Source organism: Lontra canadensis, unplaced genomic scaffold (genome assembly GCF_010015895.1).
Source record: "Lontra canadensis isolate GAN:19392208 unplaced genomic scaffold, GSC_riverotter_1.0 scaffold292, whole genome shotgun sequence".
Classification (NCBI taxonomy): Eukaryota; Metazoa; Chordata; class Mammalia; order Carnivora; family Mustelidae; genus Lontra; species Lontra canadensis.
Genome location: NW_022631286.1, coordinates 110372 through 129768, shown reverse-complemented (window position 1 = coordinate 129768; position 19397 = coordinate 110372). Strand labels below are relative to the sequence as shown.

General features: G+C 40.9%; 1 protein-coding gene across 12 annotated transcripts in view; it reads left to right on the top strand.

The window, feature by feature from the left end:
- LOC116862662 (tubulin polyglutamylase TTLL5) overlaps positions 1-19397 on the top strand; it is a 144955-nt gene that overhangs the window by 22012 nt on the left and 103546 nt on the right. For all 12 annotated transcript variants that reach the window (XM_032850023.1, XM_032850024.1, XM_032850019.1 and 9 more), the window contains exons 6-9: positions 5520-5650; positions 10184-10266; positions 17379-17448; positions 17847-17931. In XM_032850023.1, the coding sequence (XP_032705914.1) occupies positions 5520-5650; positions 10184-10266; positions 17379-17448; positions 17847-17931 (369 nt within the window). The remainder of the gene's footprint in view (positions 1-5519; positions 5651-10183; positions 10267-17378; positions 17449-17846; positions 17932-19397) is intronic.

Sequence of the window (19397 nt, the reverse complement as noted above, 5' to 3'; positions counted from 1 at the left end):
GGATAAATGTGTGTTTTGAGTCTTCATAACAAGTTCCAGTTTTATTTGATGTCTCAGCTTCATTCGCAGAGAGTAATTTAAACTTTATTTTCTTCCTCACTGTCTGGAAGATGTGGATTTGGTATTCTAAATGTGTGACTGGATGATTGAAGTCAATCAGATGCATCTGTTTTAAATAGGCATTGAAAGAGTCCTTGAAATAGCCCACATTAGAGTCTGCATTCCAAATTCATGTGAGCAGTGTATTATTTATTTTAATAGTTTCTGAAATACTCCCGTTGGTATATAAGAATTCTATCTTAGTTTAGGCTCAGTCAGTATTCATAAATTCAATCCTATCTTCTCTTGAGTACTTCTTGAATGTATTATTCTTGCATGTTCGAGCACATTAATAATCCATTATCTGGGGGCACCTGGGTAGCTCAGTGGGTTAAAGCCTCTGCCTTCAGCTCGGGTCATGATCACGGGGTCCTGTGATCAAGCCCCGCATCGGGCTCTCTGCTCAGCGGGGAGCCTGCTTCCCCATCTCTCTCTGCCTGCTTCTCTGCCTACTGGTGATCTCTCTCTCTCTGTCAAATAAATAAACAAAATCTTTAATAATAAAAAATATATAATCCATTATCTAAATGCAATGTCCTTTGTGGCTTCTGCTGCTCTGTTTCTCATGTTTTCAATCCAAAGGCTTGAACTCATATGCAAGAGGAATTCGAGCACTAAAATGTTTCTAATGTTATTGTCAACTCTTTCTTAATACAGTTTTTTAACTTTTTAAGTAATTTTAGACTTCTAGAGAAGTTGCAAAAATATAGTTACTCAGTATGCTTTACCTTGTTCTTCCAACATTAACATCAGTTACAACTGTGGTATAATTATCAAAATGGAGACCCAAACATTGGTATAATATGCATTTTAATCAAAATTTATAATATTTATGGTGTTTTGATGAATCGTGTACTACAGTAGTTGCAGGGAGAGTCAATTTAGTGTAAGTGGTTTGTAGCCGAATGATTACAGGGAATTTGAAAATAATGCATATTAATTCACATGCATATTTTATTGTAGAGAAGGTATGCTATGATATAAAAGATCTGCAAGCATTAATATGTTCTGTGAGGCTAAGCCATTCTCTGGGGGAAATGGCATAGGAGAATTAAAAGCAAGAGTGATTGGGGGATAATTCCTGGGTGGGAGGATGAAGGAGGCTTCTGGGGGTGCTCACACAGGTGACCAAAATTCATCATGCTTTGCATTTGTGATTTGTAGACTTTTCTGCATATATATTACCTCCAGTAAGAAGTGTATTTTAAAAAGTGAAAAATGTACTGACAGAAAAGAGCTTTCTCTTTGATAATATTTTTAAAAGGTATGGTAGCTGTTGAATCCTGATGTTATTTAGGTTCCCTTGAATATACTGAAAAGGGTAGTATTAGGGTTTTATTTTAAAATAATATTTATCATTCATTGGCTCATTTGGGACAATTTAAGTTGTTTTTTTTTTTGGTTTTTTTTTTTTTTTTAAGATTTTACTTATTTGAAAGAGAGAGTGAGCAAGAGAGTGCACAAGCTGGGGAAGTATCAGAGGGAGAGGGAGGAGCTCAGTGTGGGACTTGGTCCCAGGACCCTGGAATCATGACCTGAGCTGAAGGCAGATGCTTAACTGACTGAGCTTCCCAGATACCCCTATTTAAGTTTTTGATGAAGAATCTTAGATGTCAACTAAAGGATACATAGTTTCCCAAAATTTTTATAGGGGGCATTAAGCAGAAGGATTTGGAGACCACTAGGATTGGGCATCTATAGGAAATGTATTCCTTTTTCTTGTCCTCTCCTCATTATTTCTAACTGATGATAAACATCACTAAGGATCCTTTTTAAAAATAGACAATCACACACACACAAAAATATATAATCATAGATCCCATTGCAGATTCGGGGACTCACCATATCCAGGGAAGGTGTATATTTAAAAAGTACCTTCTTCTGGGTGATGAATATCAAGGAGGCCACATGTTGTGACTAGCATTGGGTGTTATACACAGTGAATGAATCATTGATCTCTACATCAAAGGCTAATGATGTACTATATGTTGGCTAACTGAACAGAATAAAATAAATAAATAAATAAATAAATAAATAAATGCCTTCTAGGTGCTTAATCTTCCCAGGTAAATATATACCTAGAAAGCTATATATTTAAAAAGCACTAGGGTGATCTATATCTGGGAAGTTTTAGGAATTACTATTCCAGACTAAATCAGCATTATAGTGTGGACCATCTGTACCAAAATCACCTGGGACACTTGTATAAAATGCAGAATCCTTGGCTTTATTCCAGAATTGTGAGAGCTGGGGGCCAGGAATGGTAATTTTAGTAATTCACTAGTTACAGAATTTAGTAATTCACTTTCTAGGTGATTCTTACCTGAAATTTAAGGACCTCTTCTCTGCATTTATGAAGAGGACAGTGGGTTTGTGATACCTAGACTTGTCAAAGCTACCTTTGAATTTTAGAAATCATAGTGAAAAATTAGAATGGAGGAAGAGGCACAGTAAGTTTTTAGTGGTTACAGCAAAGATTCTTAGATGGTTTTTAATTAGTAGAAGAAACCGTGACTGGAAGCCGGTAGTGGAGCTCATGAGTCCAGCTGAGGCCAACTGAAGTAGCTGCTGTAGAACTCCAGAACGTACTCACTGATAGGTGGCATTTGCTGCTTGAAGTTTATAGGGGTCATTTTCTGCTTTTCTTTAACATTTTATCTTTTACATATCCATCTTCTAAGGATGTAAATTTGGTTGTCAGTGGGATCCTTTTTTTTTTTTTTTTTTTTAAGATTTTATTTATGTGAGAGAGAGACCGTGAGAGAGAACATGAGAAGGGAGAAGGTCAGAGGGAGAAGCAGACTCCCTGAGGAGCTGGGAGCCCGACACGGGACCCGATCCCAGGACTCCAGGATCATGACCTGAGCCGAAGGCAGCTGCCCAGCCAACTGAGCCACCCAGGCACCTGTCAGTGGGATTCTTAAAGTAGTGATCTGAGACTTTACTCCAGTAGGCCCACTGTAGTTTAAAATTAAGGTCTATCTTGGACGCTATGTAGGAGAAACATATCAGACCCTTGATTCTTGTTTTACTAATGATGATGCAAGTTCCGTGTAGTTATAGCAAAGGTTGGACAATTATTGCTGTTAAATATGGGTAAGGTAGCCATATCTTTTATTTTCCTGAATGGTACTATTTTCAAGTATGCCAACCTTTGCCCAGGCCATGTTTCTCAGAAGGTCAAATCCTCTAGATATCTTTGTAAAAATTTCCAGAATGCTTTGGGTTTAGAACTTGTTAGTTGGGGTACTAGTATTTTTTCATTATTTGGGTAATCTAGATTTTTTTTTTCTACTACTAAAGAATTGTGATTCAGTGAACATACAACATGTAGTGTTCCTAAATGTTTCATAATTATTTTTAGTAGTGAATAGTCACAGGCTGCTAATGAAGCTAGAATTTATTTGATGTATTTGGTTTGTGGACCTTGAAAATTTGAATATATTTATCAAAAGTCAAACTTAGAAACAGTCTTTTTTGCTTAAAACAGTCTTTTTTGCTTCTTTATATTTGAATTCTGTTTTAGAACAGATTTTATACTCATAAGACCCACTTGGCAAAAAGAATCGGATTTAAATCTGATTCTAAAACTAAAAAAATTCTAGAAGAAAACATAGGAGAAAATCTTCATGTGCTTGGATTTAAATCATAAAGATTTCTTAGACATAACAGTAAATGCACAGTCCATAGGAGAAAGACATGGATAAATTGGATTTCCTCCAGATTTAAAATGTCTGCTCTTTGAAAGACATTGTTAAGAAAATGAAAAGATAAGCCACAGACTGGGAGAAGATATTTGCAGAACACGTATCTGATAAGGAATTTGTATCCATAGTGTATAGTGAACTCTCAAAACTCAATAATAAACAGCCCTCCTTTTTGCAAAATGGGCTAAAGATATTTGAACAGATGCTTCACTGAAGAAGATAGATGTGAAAGGACGTTCCACATCAGTAGTCACTAGTGGAATTAAAACCACTTGAGGTACTTCTGCCTACCTGTTGGAACGGCTGAAAACAAAACAGTAAAAACAGACAACACCAAGTGCCGATCAGGACTCAGTGCAATGGAAGGCGGAAACTTTGCCAGTGGGAAATGCAAAACGGTACAGCCGCTTTGGGTCATAGTTGCTTAGAAAGTTAAATGTATACTCATACATGTGTTAGTTCTAAAACATGTCCACAAATTCCTTGACATGGCCTTCAAAAAGTTGAGCTTAATTTCTCTGTTCTTGGGTGTAAGCCAGCCTTTGTGCCTTCTAATGGATAGAATATGGCAGAAGTGACAGCCTATTGCTTCTGAGGCTGTCATTAAAGACATTGCAGCTTCTTCCTTGTTCCCTTTCCCTCTTGAATCACCTGATCTGGGAGAAACCAGCTGTCATGTTACAAAGACAAGCCTTACAGAAGAATTCACATGGGAAGGGACTGAGGCTTCTTGTCAATGACCAGCCCCAGGTGAGAGAGCTATTTGTCACGTGGGTCCTTCAGTCCCAGTCAAGCCTCATGACCGCAGCTCTGGTCAGTGTCTTGACTGTAGCCTCATGAGAGACCCTTGGATAGAACTACCCAGGCCTGCTACCCCAACACTCCTAACCCACAGAAACCAATAGAAAATGTTTATCATTGTTTTGAGCTATAATGTTGTGGCAATAATTTATAATGCAACAATAGATAACTAATAGAATTTACTAAACAATTTTACTGAACTTGGCAGTCTCATTCCTGGAGAGATTGGAATTTATGTCCATACAAAAACTTACATTCTTACAAAAGTCTGTGCGTAATGCTTTTAGTGATTTTATTCATAATCTTCAAAAACTGAAAAGAGCTTATATGTCCATCTACTGGCAAATGAATAAGCAAACTGCAGTCTTTCTGAGCAATGAATTACTCCTGAGCCCTAAAAAGGAGTGAGATCCTTATGCAGGCAACAGCGGGGATGAATCTCAGTCGTTGTCAGTCTCGGGGAAAGGAGCCAGTCTCAAAAGGACACATACATATGATTCCATGAACTTGACCTTCTGGAAGAGGCAAAACTAAGGGACAGGAAACAGATGACTATTTAATAGTGGCAGAAGGATTGGCTCCTAAGGGACCGGAGGTAACTTCTTGGGATGCTAGAACCATTCATAGTAGCGATTAAATAATTGTATATGTTTGTTCAAACTCATAGAATTATATACTAAAAAGGGCAAATCTTACTGTAGGTCAGTTATACCTCAGTGAATAAATCTGAACAAAAAAATCCAGTTCATGAAAATGATTACTAAACTTTGGGGTTGACGGAGTGGTCGATCTCATGTAATACTGTCCTTGGTACCCGTTCCAGCTCTGAACTACGAACTCTGTAGTATGTGGTAACACAGGAAGGCCTCGGAGTCAGACTTTACTGAAATGGAAAACTTTTATGATTTTTAGGTCCTATGAACTAACCCGGAAAGACCGACTCTACAAAAACATCATTCGAATGCAGCACACACACGGATTCAAGGCTTTTCACATCCTCCCTCAGACCTTCCTTCTGCCAGCCGAGTATGCGGAATTCTGCAGTAAGTGCTTGTCTGTGAATGCCCCCTTCCTCCCCCACCACCTCACCCCCGCAACTGAGCTCGGGGCAGACTTACCCCAAGGGCCACCTTGAGTTAGTAACTACTTAGGGCTTTTCAAATCCTTAAAACAGTGTGTCTCTTTAGTAAAACAGCTGGAGGGATGACTTTAAAACCGTTTTCGTTGTGGTTGTGTCCCTGTATGTTTATTTTTAGGAAGCCTGTTGCTCTCATTTCTAGAAGGATACATGGGTGTCACACCTGTGCCCCTGTCTGGTACAGAGCATTTCTTCACCAGCAAGAGTCAGTGCCTATGGAAGGGTGTATATACTTCTGCCTTTGAACTATATATGCTTCCTTTTTGTTGTCTGCTTTTTCTTGCCATTTAAGGAATATTCCTATCCCCTTGATTTCTCGACTTGTATGACTTATGAGGTACAAGTATCACGCATTGTTTAGTGTGAGGGTTTAGAGGTACCCTTTAGTCACACTCTGGTTGGAGTACCCTGACAGGTGTTAGCCCAATAGGGATCTAAATGTCCACTTTCTTGCCTGTAAAGCTCGCTAGGAGCATGTGGCTTGCTTCCCAGTCTCAATGGGGCCTTCCAATTCCTTTTGCCTTGAAGTCAGCTATCTTCCTCAGGTCCAAGTAGACGAAATGGGCTATTTCAGACTTTCCTCTCTGGGGGCAGAGCCCGAGTCAGGAGGCCTGGTGCATGGAAGAGGTGTGAGCACAGAGAAGGTGGGAGGCAGGTCTATTGTGAGAGTCTGAAAAGTAACAATAATAGAAGCTAACGTGGAACGAACATCTTGTTTCTATTAGGCCCTCTTCTGAGCGGCATTTCTACTCTGAGGTAGGTACCATTGTTTTTCGCAGTTTTACAGATGAAGAGACAAATGTACTGAGAGGTCAGGAGCTTTCCGTAAGTTGTGTAGTTTGCCAACGGTGGTTCAGACTCTGGTTCGGCTTCAGAGACCGTGTTCTTCACCACCAGGCCTTACTGCTTGAGGACCCGGGGCTGTGTGTACACATGTCAATTTCCCAGTACCACCAGTGAGAGAGGCCTCTTCCGTGAGAAGGGTCTAAGGACAGACACATAGATCCCTTTCTTCTCAGTACGTCCAGGAGAGAGACTAGGCCTGTCTTAGGAAGCACAGAGAGAGGAAGAGAAAGTTCTCTCTAGACTTCCTGACTTGTGATTTTCTTAACTTGTCGGACATAACAGTCTGATCTGGTTGCCCAGTGGGGGTGTTCGTCCTCTGGGATTTCCGTCATTGGGATCTCCCGCTTCACGTCGGTGAGGCCATTTCTCTGATAGCACTCCTTGTTCAAGCGGGGACCATTAACATTAGATATGTTCAGTGTTTGCCCGCAGAAGGCTCTGAAATGGCTCAGAAGAGACTAGTAATTAAATGAATCAAGTTCAAAATGACAGTGGATGCAAAGCTGAAAACTTACAGTTAAGAATTTTTGTTATGTGACTTTAGCCACATTACTTAAAACACTGTGTCTTAGCTGCCTCCTCTGCAAAATGGGATTATTACTAGTACTGACCTCATAGTATTGTTGCGATGTTTAAGTAGGTTAATACATGGAAGGCACTTGGAATGGTACCCAATAGGTGCTTAATAAATGTTCAGTATTACTCCTTATTTCGAGTTATGTTGAGATATATCGTTATGTAGTAAAGGTAAAAAATTATGCAATAAGCCCAACACGATAGCATAAAAATACTTCAGTTAATGTGTTAGCAGCATGTCCCAGATGTGAACTCCTCCTGTTAACTTCTACAGTAATTCCCTGTTGAAGTCTACAGGAATCTGAGATGAAAATTCCCTTTGTCCTCTCTCTGCTATTTCTTATTTTTCTGTTTACCCTTTGGAGGCAGGTTGGGGGGGTGGGGGTGTTCCTTCAGATGACTGGATAGACTTAGGGTTCCTCCATCAGTTCAAGCATGACCTGTCTTTTAGTAGGATTGCTTCTTTAGTGTATTATTCAAACTTGTGTGCATGCTACTTTTTAACAAAAATGAATTTAAAAGGTCAGCAGAACACATGGAATTAATATAGCCATAACTCAAAGCCACCACGCTTAGCCCCAGGGCAGTTACTGTAGGCAAATGGTGTTCCTCAGTCCCCCAAACAAATCACTTACTGACGTTATCACCAAACACCACAGCAGGGACTCACTGTGTTTGTGGGAAAGGGGAACAGGGACAACGTGATAGTAGAAGGGTCTTCTTGGTTTCAGTCTTGCCAGGATGCCAGTGATTCTTTACCAGTTGTCTAGAATCTATGACCTCTATGCTAAAATTCATTTGGCGGTGGGGAAAGGATCCAACACTGTAAGGTTAGTTGTGTTGCTAAGGTTACGTCTTAGGGGAGAAACCCACCTACTGGTACCACTTCCTCTTTCAAAGAGACGTTCCTCTTCTTCACGAAGTCTGTCTTAAGTTCTTCTCTTCCTTTGATGTCGTGTCCCCTTAGCATATTGTAACCCAGAAATTTCCATTTTCTCCATGATTTTTGTGTTCCTGTCCCTCTGCAGCTCACTTGAGTGTGGGCACTAGGAGAGTTTCGAGAAGGAAAGAGGCACAAACAGATTAGCCTTTAGAAAAATAACTGTGAAATGAATCGGAGGGCGCGAGGGGAAGAACATGGTGATGACTTGGAGGTTACGAAGGTAATCCAGACAAGAAGCGTAGTTGGATTGAGCTAGGTAGCTGGAGTAGAAGAGAGGGAGCAGAAAGAGTGGTAGAGTAAAGTGAACCAACTGTCTGTGAGTAGTGAGGCAAGGGCCAAAGATGGCTGCAGAGGGGTGACTGTGAGAAGCCAGGAGCCTCAGCACGTCTTTCACCAGGGAGCGTAACCAGGGCTGTAAAGGAAGAGCTATTAAAAGGGATGAAGAGTGTGAAATTTGGGTCCGGGTACGGATTTGAGAGGCCTACAGGTTTCCCTGGGGTGATTTGCTGGCAGCTGTAAAGCCAGAGTTGAGTTCTGGCCAAAGGTAATAGATCCTGGAAGTTGCAGGGATGGAAGAGGAGGTGATTATTAGAGAAAAAGAGAAGAAGCACCCCAGAGAGGAGAGTGAGCTTGAAGATATGAACAAGGGAATGGGTCCCAGAGGAGACAGGAGAGGGTTAAATCAAGAACAGACATGTGGAAGGAGGCTCCGCGTCACTCATCAGGGAAACGCAAACGCGAACCCCAATGAGGTGTCGCCTCACACCTGGCAGAATGTCTAGTATCAAAAAGACAGGAAATGACAAGTATTGGCGAGGCTGTAGAGAAAAGGGAGCCCCTTGTGTACTGTTGGTAGGAAAGTAAATTGGTGCAGCCACTATGGAAAACAGTGTGGAGGTTCTTGAAAAAATAAAAATAGGAATAGCATATGACCCAGCAATTCCAGCTCTCGGTATTTACAGGAAAAAGATGAAAACACTAATTCAAAAAGTTCTGTGCTTATTGCTGCATTATTTACAACAGCCAAATTCTGGAAGCAACCTCACTGTCTATTGATAGACGATGGATAAAGGTGTGGTATATATACACGATGGAATATGACTCAGCCATAAAAAGAATGAAATCTTGCCATTCATGACAACATGGGTGGACCTAGACGGTATTACACTGAATGAAATACGTCAGAGAAAGACAAACACTGTATGATTTCACTTATATGTGGAATATTAAAAAACAAGACAGATAGATAAACAAAAATGAGAAGACTCCTCAATACAGAGAACACGCTGGTGGTTGTCAGAGGGGAGGCTGTGGGCGGGGGGGAAGGGTGAAACGGGTGAAGGGGATTAAGAGGTACAAGCTTCCGGTTATGAAATAAATGAGTCACGGACATGAAAAGTACTGCGTAGGGAAGGCAGTCAGTATCGTAGTAACTGTCTGTGGGGACAGATGGTAACTATGCTCATTGTGCTGTTTCATTATGTATATAGATGTTGAATCACTGTATTGTACAAAAAAAAGTAAAGGGCACCTTTCGATCACTTGTAAATTAATGTCCTCTTGCACCACTTGCACACAGTTTGACTGACAGCGATTTTTTTCATCCAAGCCAAGAGAAATCACTTAAGGAATGCTATCATTTCAGGTGATCTAGTGTTTGACCCCCAGTGGCACTGTCTGCAGTGGGAGCCTCCGGAGGTCCTTGGGTTGACGGAGGCGAGAACCTCAGATTCCCGTAGGCCATTCGTGATAGTCATAGACCAGTATGAGAGAGCTGCCTTACTTTGTTTTCATCCTCTCATTCAAGAAGGAGGGGGAATGGTGGAAGTGATGTGTAGTTTTGCTGCCTCCTCCTTCTTCCTTTCCTTCCCCTCTCTGTTTTTGTGTTGATGTTTGAAGCCAGTTCAAAAATATAGGTATTTTAGCCTGGCCGCCCTCCACTTAGAAATATGGAAACTTCTTTGGGTGTCTGAGTGGATAAACCATTGTTGAAATTTAAAATAATAAACTCTTGTCCTTTCTTTCTCTCTGTTTCTCTCTGTCCCTCTTTTGATCTCCCAATATTTTGAGCAGATTCATATTCAAAGGACCGGGGACCTTGGATAGTAAAACCAGTGGCCTCTTCTAGGGGGCGGGGCGTCTACCTGATCAACAATGTAAGTATGCAGCAGGTGGCACCCTCTCTTCTTCCTCTTCTATTTCTTTCTTCTTCTTCTTCTTTTTTTTTTTTAAGTAAGTTTTATACCCCATGTGGGGCTTGAACTCATGATCCCAAGATCAGGAGTCACATGCTTCACCGGCCGAGCCAGCCAGGCTCCCCCTTACCCTATCTTCTTACTAGTTTTTTCTTGTTTCACCCTTTGTCTTAGCTACTAATATGATTTTCTTTTTTTTTCAATTAAGAGTAGGTGCTCCCTTCTGAAATCTGCATTCAGACGTGTGAGTCGAGGGTGGGTATGAGTTGGCTACTAGTCCCCTTACCTAAGCAGTAACCTCTTCCTGTTCCAGCAGTTACTCCGTGGCTAAAAAGTCAGTTGATCAAATGTTAGGGAAGAGAAGCCTTTGGTGTCCGCAGAAAAGAGGTTCCTTTTCTACCTGAAGCATATTGTCATATTAATTCCTCAGTACCAAGCATTAATTGGTAGCATATACATTTAGTTTCTTAGTGTGAGAATTGTGGGTTCCTGCCCTCGAGATCATTGAGGAAATTAACCTCAGTTTGGTATGGCATCCTTGATGCTGTTTCTGCATCTCCCTCCCTCCTCCTCATCCTCTTCTTTTTTTCAAAACTTGTCAGTATCTTGATTCTTTGCAAAATCCTTATTAAAAGTGGTTTGTAAGTTGAACAAATACAGAATAAATAAAGTAAAATCTCAACCCCAGGCTCACTTCCTAGAAGACTTTTAACAGTAGTTTATAACCTAATGGAGTTGATTTTATGTTTCTTTTCTTGGCTTTACGTTGTGTTTGTTAAGTCCCAGTTTGATGTGTATTGTATTCACATAACCTCCTGCCCTCCCTTCCACACTCCTGTTCTTTATTGTTTTTATATTTTGAAAGTTTATACAATTATACTATCTTCAGTAACTGTGATTCCATTTCTCTGCTTTATCTATAAGTTGAGTAAAAAGAATTAAACTCAATAGTAACCTCACAGCATTGGAATTCTGAAAAAAATTTTCTAAGTTTTATTTGTTTAAGTAATCTCTACACCCAACGTGGGGCTTGAACTCACAATCCCAAGACCGGGAGTCATATGCTTCTCCCACTGAGCCAGCCAGACACCCCTGGAATCCTGAAATTGAATCAGTATTTCACTCTGGGTCTTTCCTCATTTTTACTCCTGGACATTTGGTCAGCCCTTTTAGTCTGGAAACTAGTGTTTTTCTTTGGTTTAGGGAAAATTATCCTTTTTTCTTTTGCCTTTGTTTCTGCTTCTAGACCTCATTTTTGAGGCATCCTGGGTCTTTCCTTTATGTCAACTTTCCTCTGGTATTAAATTCTGTTTTTCCCCATATTGATCTTTCTGGATCACCAGTTTGGACTTTATCCATTTTAGTATTCATTTTATCTACTATATTTCTCTGTTGGCTATCATATTTTATAGAAATCCTTACTTTCTGTTTGCCTTTTTTTTTTTTTTAATTAAAAAAAGCCTGTTGTTGCTTAATGGATTAATGGGTGCGGTTCGCCTACTGGCCTTAGTGAGGATATCAGTTGAAAGTTTTTTGAAAGTTCTCTTTTGTTTCATGATTTTTCTTGGGATTGTCTTTTTTTACCCCCTGCTGTTGGGTTTTCTCAGTGTCAGTGACCTTGGGTGTATTTATGAACTTAAAGACTAGACTGACTGAAACTGACAGCTGGCCCCAGTTTTGGGTACTCTTGTTTAGGACTGATTCCCTGCAAAGTTTCTCCCTGGACAGAAGGCGAACTCAGTTTGGTGCAAGGACAAACGGTGTTGACTGACAGGCCGTGCCTCAGGTGGGTGTGAGTGAGGAGCATGCTTCTTCCTGCTGCCCCCTACCAAAACAGAACAGGCCTAACTGTGAATTACAGAGGAAGATTCTGGTGATTTCCCTTCTGGGCAGCACTATCTTTCCTGTCTTTTCCTCTCTGTGTCTGTTGTAGGGATAGAGCGGCCTCAAATTCCACTCTTCTGTCAAATCCCTCTGCCTACACAAGATGTCCTCCTCAGAGTATTATCATTAGGTTTTATCCTGAGGGCAAAGCTCTGGGTGTTGGAGGAAGCCCCCTGAATGAATTAAGAATTAATTATCTGATTTTCGTTCCTTGGCCCATTCCTGCTCCTCATGTTTGTTTCCTGCCAGCTTGGAGCTTCTCAGAGGCTCCTTGAGAAGATCATTCTCACCTCTGGTATTTTGCTTCCTTTGCTCTGTTTTCTCAACCTGATCCCATCTGCTTTCTGTCTCTGAGGGTTTCCTTCAACTTTTGGTCTCTTACTGGCTCCTTTAAATGTTTTCTAACTTTGTTATCATTTCGTTCTTTTAAAAATATCTTCTCTGTCCTTCCAGTGGGACTCTGGAAGGGAAGAAGGGGAGGTAGATATGTGTGTGTGTGTGGTCAAGTACTCTGTTTTCAAATTCCCCAATTTTCTTTTTATGTAGTCCGAGCTACTTCCTACATGTGCACAAACTAACTTTCTGAGAGGTCTTTCACATCGAAAAATCCTTACATTCAGTCTGGACTGAAAACTATTTGGTGACTACTGATGGCCGGACCTTACTGGGCCTCGTTCTGGTACAGGAGCTACTCCAGCCTGAGGCCTAGGCTATAAGTCCTGTTACCTGGCCCTGGGTCAGTCCCTCTGGAGGCCTTTTGCCCCTGAGTCTCTTGTGACAGGAGGCCCTGGTCATATGGCTTGGAGCTCTCTTTTCTTGTTTCTGTTCTGACCTTGGCATGAAGGCTCCTGTCTGACAGCTTTTCCTTCAGCTCCGTGCCAGGAGCTCCAGTGTTGTTTGAATCTCATAGACGGCACTCGTTTGGGTTTGGGTTTTAGCTGCCAAATGGAATTGCTATTGAAAGTCAACTGTGGTACAAGTTTGCTTTTTATTTTCTTAGACATGAGTCAAAAGGAATAGGATCTATTTCCAGCTCATCTGGGACGTTTTTCTTTTGGAATGCACTTTTGCTCTAGTGATTTGTTATTTTGAAACCAACATTATAAAGAATAGAAAAGTTAAACTTTACTTGGTGGGGCTGAGAACCCGGTGCCCTAACTCTTCCCTGGATGGAGTCTCATAGAGGGTGACAAGTCTTTAGAGAATGTGTTTGGCAGGCTTTCCTTCTCCCTCCCACTTCTCCCTGGGCTGAATCCCTAGAGACCCCCTGCATAGATCAAAGTACTTGGCAGGACCCTTTGCCTCCCTCCTCCCCCTCAGTGAAGCTTTGGAATGAGTCTGATTCTTTGAGGTATTTGGTGAAGGTGCCAGACAGAAGCCTGGGAAGATGCCAGCAGGCACCAGGGGAGCTGGCAACATGTGGACATAATGGGAAAATATTCCCGTTTCACTCCAAAAACTGGAATTTTATCACCTTTTACTCAGACCTACAAACCATGTAGTTAATACTCTTCTCTCTCTCCTTATACACAAGGCCTCACCATCCTGTCTTTTCCATACCTGGATCCTTTCCCATGGAATATGTGACCCATTAGCCAACTGGATGAAGTAACTCTTTCCAAGGCTGCTGCCTGCTTTCCTTTTAGATTTGGTGGGGGGGGGTGGGAGTGCTCAGGCGGAGGGTCTGTGAACAGAACTAACGGGAGTGGGTGAGGGACTTGGGGGGGGGGGGTGGAGTTAGGTGTGAAGGCCAAATGAAAACATCTTTCCTTGTCTTTACCACTGGAGAGGGCCTCTTATTGAAAATTCCCAATTATAGTCATAACCTCCTGGAAAATGTCTACAAATAGCAACTTTTACCATTACAAGAACAGGATAAAGGATAGAAAAGGCGTTACTTTTATGAAAGACCAAAGGGAGAAGCGTGAGCTCTTACAGACGGAAGTACCTTGGCCTCTCAGCTAACATGCATGGCTTCTTAAGATGTGCTCTTTACCTCTAGAAATACAGCACAGAGGAGCACAGTTGCGTTTGCCCCAGCTCCCTCAGTAACCATGACTAAATGCCATATTTTCCCAATTTAGTATATTCAAGTTAAGGAGGGAAAGATCTGGCATTTTCTGATTAAGGTACAAATTTGATTATGGAGGTCAAATTTCGTCATCCTCTTCTCACACATTAGCCACAGTAAATACAACATTAATGTTTTCTTTGAGATTTTGAAGTAGCAGGAGAATAGGTCACTCTATTTGCTTCCTATATTTGTGAATATAATTCTTTATAGTGCTCTTTCCATTTGTTTCTATTTGTTTATATGTTGTCATCTAAAGTGCTCTCTATTTTTTATCATGGTTCAAGAACTATTTAGGGAGTCCTGTGCCAGGTGCTGCCACTCCTTAAAACCTTTTGAGGAATAGGGATTATCTCTTAATACTAACACTGATACTAAGCTAATGTGTCTTCATTATGACTTAGTGCGCAGCTCTGAGTGGAATGGCACGTTGTGCGCCGTGATGAAGGCTGTTGAGTTACAGAACTTAGTGGAACCATAGAGTTACTATTGACTTTACACTGGTAGGTCTTGAGCATTTAATGTGTGCCTGTCATGGTACCTTCCAAATATAAACTCAGTTAGTCTTTAGAAGAACCCTAGGTAGTTACTGTTATTTCCTTAGTAAGTGGTAGAGTCAAGATTATAACTCAGGTCTAGCTGATTCCAGAGCATAACACTCTTAACCACTGTACCATTCTGCCTTACAATAACTTAACAGATACCATGAGCTTTAATCTCAAAGTCCAGTTAGAAAAATGGATATGTTTCCAGCTTTCCCAACAATTTAGATCTTGCTTTAGCATGCTTTAGAGGGCAATTTGAGCTTGGAATTGAAATCATTTGAAATGAGTTAGTTAGTTGGGGAATGATGAAAAGGAAACAGGCTTGAAAATACCAAAAAGCTTTCATTAGTTGCTTCTTAGTATGTAACATTATACAAAGAAACTATACCCAAACTATTTTTTTCTTTGATGAACTACAATTTAACTCCTGATGTAGGTAGAAATGAGAGGCTCAGACCACTGAACAAATATTAAAGTTAAATAATGTACGAGATAATGCATAACTCAAGGGATACATGTGTGTGATGAGGGAGGGGAGGGAGGAAGTGGGCAAGGACATTAGATGTGTCATGGAGTGATGGCCATCGCCAGTGTAGTCTCTGGTTCCGAGGAAAGTTGGATGGTCACGTATCTGCCGAAGCCTATAGGTGTTACTCAGTGGGAAGAGGTCTGCATTTGTTTAATTTTAGGTTTGGAACACAGCCTGAGGCTTGCTCCTTTGTACTATGATTCATCACTTCTTACATACTAAGCTGACTTAAAATGGAGATAGTGCTTGTGAGAAAGTGATCAAGAAATGTAAGGGAGTCCGGAAATGGTGTGGGCGATCAGGTCCATGAGTCTGAATCAGCACTGACCGTCGCCGGGTCCGTGTGATGCAACAGTGGGAGATGAGTGGGGAATCTCTTTATCTTAACTCTGGGGTTGCTCATCGTGGTTGTGTATGATGTTACAGGCCACAAAATTATCCTTATTTCATGGTAACTGTAGTATTTGGGGGTAGCAAATGCATTATTATAAAGACCGTCTTTTGAATTTGGGGGTTAGTATGTCAGGTCAGAACTTTGGGGAAAGATGTTAATCGTACTCTAAGAGTTAAGTCTCTGAGGCAGACTGGCTGGGTTCCAGTGCTCCTCTGTCACCATGTGACTTTGTCACCCTCTCTGACTCTTTCCTCATCTGTAATATTCGAATGGTGATATACCTACCTCAGAGGGTTGGGTGAGGACTGTAGGAAATAATATTTGTGAAGATTTAGAACAGAGCTGGACGTGTAGCAAATGTTCTGTGCATTTATTACATTTCTTTTCGTGCAAATGTTAATAGTTACTTCTGTTGCTTCTACTGCAGCCATTATCATTACAATTATGAATATAGCCACTTCCCTTTTCCAGTCCTTTTGTCCTGTATAGATTGTGGTGGCTTCCAGCTGACTTTTCTCTCTTCATCTAATCTCACTAAGAGTTGTGCTATTCCATGTATTTTAATCTTACTATTAAGAATCCACAATCGTTTCCTCCTTCCCACCATGTTCAGGCTAAACTTCCTTTGTTGGGGGTTCAAATCCCTTTGCTGGTGGTGTCCCCTCACTCCTGATATGCTAACCAGACCTTTCATTATTCCTCAGGTCGGTCTTTTAGCCCCAGGTCAGTGGTCTGCGTCCTCTCTTTTCTACTAAACTTTGTTCCTGCCACCTTTCCGTGGCAGCTTCCTTTCCTTTCCACCATGTGCTAGTAGCTTTCAACACTCGCTTCTGCACCTACTCTTCCAGAATAGACCTTCCTTCACTGATTCACGAAACTGGGCAGTGCTTGTACTGTGCAGTCCCATGTCTTGCGCTTGTAACTATGCTGCTTTGTGTTCTTTTAACTTGTACATTTTACTGTCCCCTTACCTAAATATTAAACCCTTTGGAAGGATGGATTAGGGTCTCTGAGGGCAGGGAGTCTCTCTGTCTTCACTGGATCCTCAGTGCCTTATGAGTATCAATCAGTCCTCATGATTCTTTATCGTATAACAACTCTTTTTTCATTGAAAAACTCTTTAAGATCTAGTTCAGGCTTTATAAAGTAGCATAGGAAATACAACTGAATGAATCAATGAAACATCTGTCCTGTTTCTCGAGGAAAATGCCAGGATCCATTGGGAAAAGATCTGTAAGTTCTCTAAACAACTTGATGAAAGCCTTTGCTTAAGAATAATGGTAATATTTTAAAATTTCCATCACACCTTACATTTTGGAGAAAGCACGTTTTTATTTATTTTTTAAGTAGCTTTTGTTTTCTTGGCATGTAACTTTTTAATACCATGTATATAAATCTTTAAAGCTGTTATTGCTCTCTTTATTATGTGAGAAGTGGTATGTAAATTTATTTTTCCCTCACTGTAATTGGATACCCATAGTGTTTATAAGTCTTGTGTTACCTGACCAGTTGAATGTAGGGGTAGGTTGGAAGAAAACTTTTCTTAAGAATTGTAGTTTTCTGCTTTATTGTTTCTGAAAGGTCGAGAACTCTGCTCCCTCATTGTGAGTTAGGATTTCTGTCCTTTTATTCTTTCTCTTTACTCAATAGCCGAACCAGATTTCCCTGGAGGAGAACATCCTGGTCTCCCGTTACATTAACAACCCCCTGCTCATAGACGGTGAGTTGAGATTGGGCCCTTGACGGGCTTGATCTTGCTAATTTTAAAGAATATTTTCACAGTCTTCTCTAGTAAGTCTTTATGAAGCTGGTATAATTCTTGGCAGCTGTGGCTCCAGAGATGAGGCTGGTGCCCTACCTACCTCATAGGATTATTTTGAAGGTGAAATGAGAGAATAGAAAAGAAAAAGTGCTTTGTAGTACATCTACTTGAGAGCTGCACAGTCTGTATATGTAAGCTCTCTTTCTCAATGGATGTGTATGATATATATATATATTTGTAGGAAATGAATAATGATTTATTCTTAAAGGGCAAGGTATGAAGGCAGTATGTGTTTTGTGGGGAGAGGAAGACTATTCTTTCTTTCATATTCCTTTATGAACCCCAATTTTTTCTAGATTTCAAGTTTGACGTGCGCCTCTACGTGCTTGTGACTTCCTATGATCCTCTTGTCATCTATCTCTATGAAGAGGGATTGGCTAGGTAAGAGACTTTTGGGGGGAAGGGGTGTTTATCAAAATGGCTCCATTTAACAAGTGTGTTAAGATCAGGCTGTTTCTGTCACATTCAACTCAGAAGATGAGAGTGTACCCAGATGGGCTTCAGATGGCAGAACATCAATCATGTTACTTTGCAGTCTCCCTTGCATCTCTGCACATAGGAACGTGCCTCTCTATAAAAACCCACACCTTTCCCAGCAGGGATCCAGGATCACTTTGTGTTTTCAGGCCACGGTGGTAGTTATGATGACCCTAGGGTCATACCTGAGATACCCTGAGATAATTTGTCACTTTTCTTCACAACCGATCTAGGAAGGAAAAAATCCAATATTGATATACCTGTTCTATAACAGACATTTATTTCAGTGCTCCCAACAACCTTGTAGTTGATGCAGTTTTGCAGTTGGGGAAACAGGCTTCTGGGAGTGAGGAGAGAACTTGGTCACTTTTCAGAGCTCTCCCAGCTGGATGGTAGTGGAGTGGGGCTTTGTACTGGTGGATATCACTCCAGAGCTCATAGCCTGAGCTGTTTCATGGCCTCTTGTTGCCCTTTTGTATTTTGGAGACATTAGCTGCTTTTTTTTCCCCCTACCTGTAAATAATATTCCTTACAGTGGTTGTATATACGTTTTAAGATAACAAAAGTGACTTACTTAAAAAATTAAACTCAAGTTATAATAATTTGAAGTTTTTTTTCCACAGCCAGAAAATTTTACCGGTGACATAGGCCTTTTAAATTGTTTAGAATAAGTATGTAATTTTGCTGTGCTTGTATTCTTTTCCCCTACAAAACTAATATATAAATCTCTTTACTAACTAGCTTGCCCTGAAGTTCCTTTTCTGCTTGGTGGCCTTTTAGGACCCAGCAGTTGAGGACTTACTTTGCGTCTGCAGTCAGCCATGGCAGGCTAAAAAGTATGGTCTGTATTTGTGTATTTTAGAAAATGCACTTGGAAGATGGGAAATATCACGGTTAAAAGAAGGCTACCTATCTAAGTTTAGGTGCTTTGACACAAATTATTGTCCTCTGAAAGCTGTTATTTTTTTTCTTTTTTCTTTTTTTTTTAAGAATTTATTTATTTATTTGACAGAGAGAGATCATAAGTAGGCAGAGAGGCAGGCAAAGAGAGAGAGAGAGGAGGAAGCAGGCTCCCCACTGAGCAGAGAGCCCGATGTGGGACTCGATCCCAGAACCCTGAGATCATGACCCGAGCCGAAGGCAGAGGCTTAACCCACTGAGCCACCCAGGTGCCCTGGAAGCTGTTATTTTAGAATGTTATTTTAATTCTGTCATGGACTCACGTTTTTGATGCATCCTGTGACTATAATCAGGGTGAGCGCCTTTAACCGGCTTGTAGCAGTTTAAGGTGAGCCTCCCCTTCCCCTCTAGGTGGCAGCGACAGCATTCAGAAACACGGTCATGGAAGATTCCTGAGTCTGAGTGTGAGG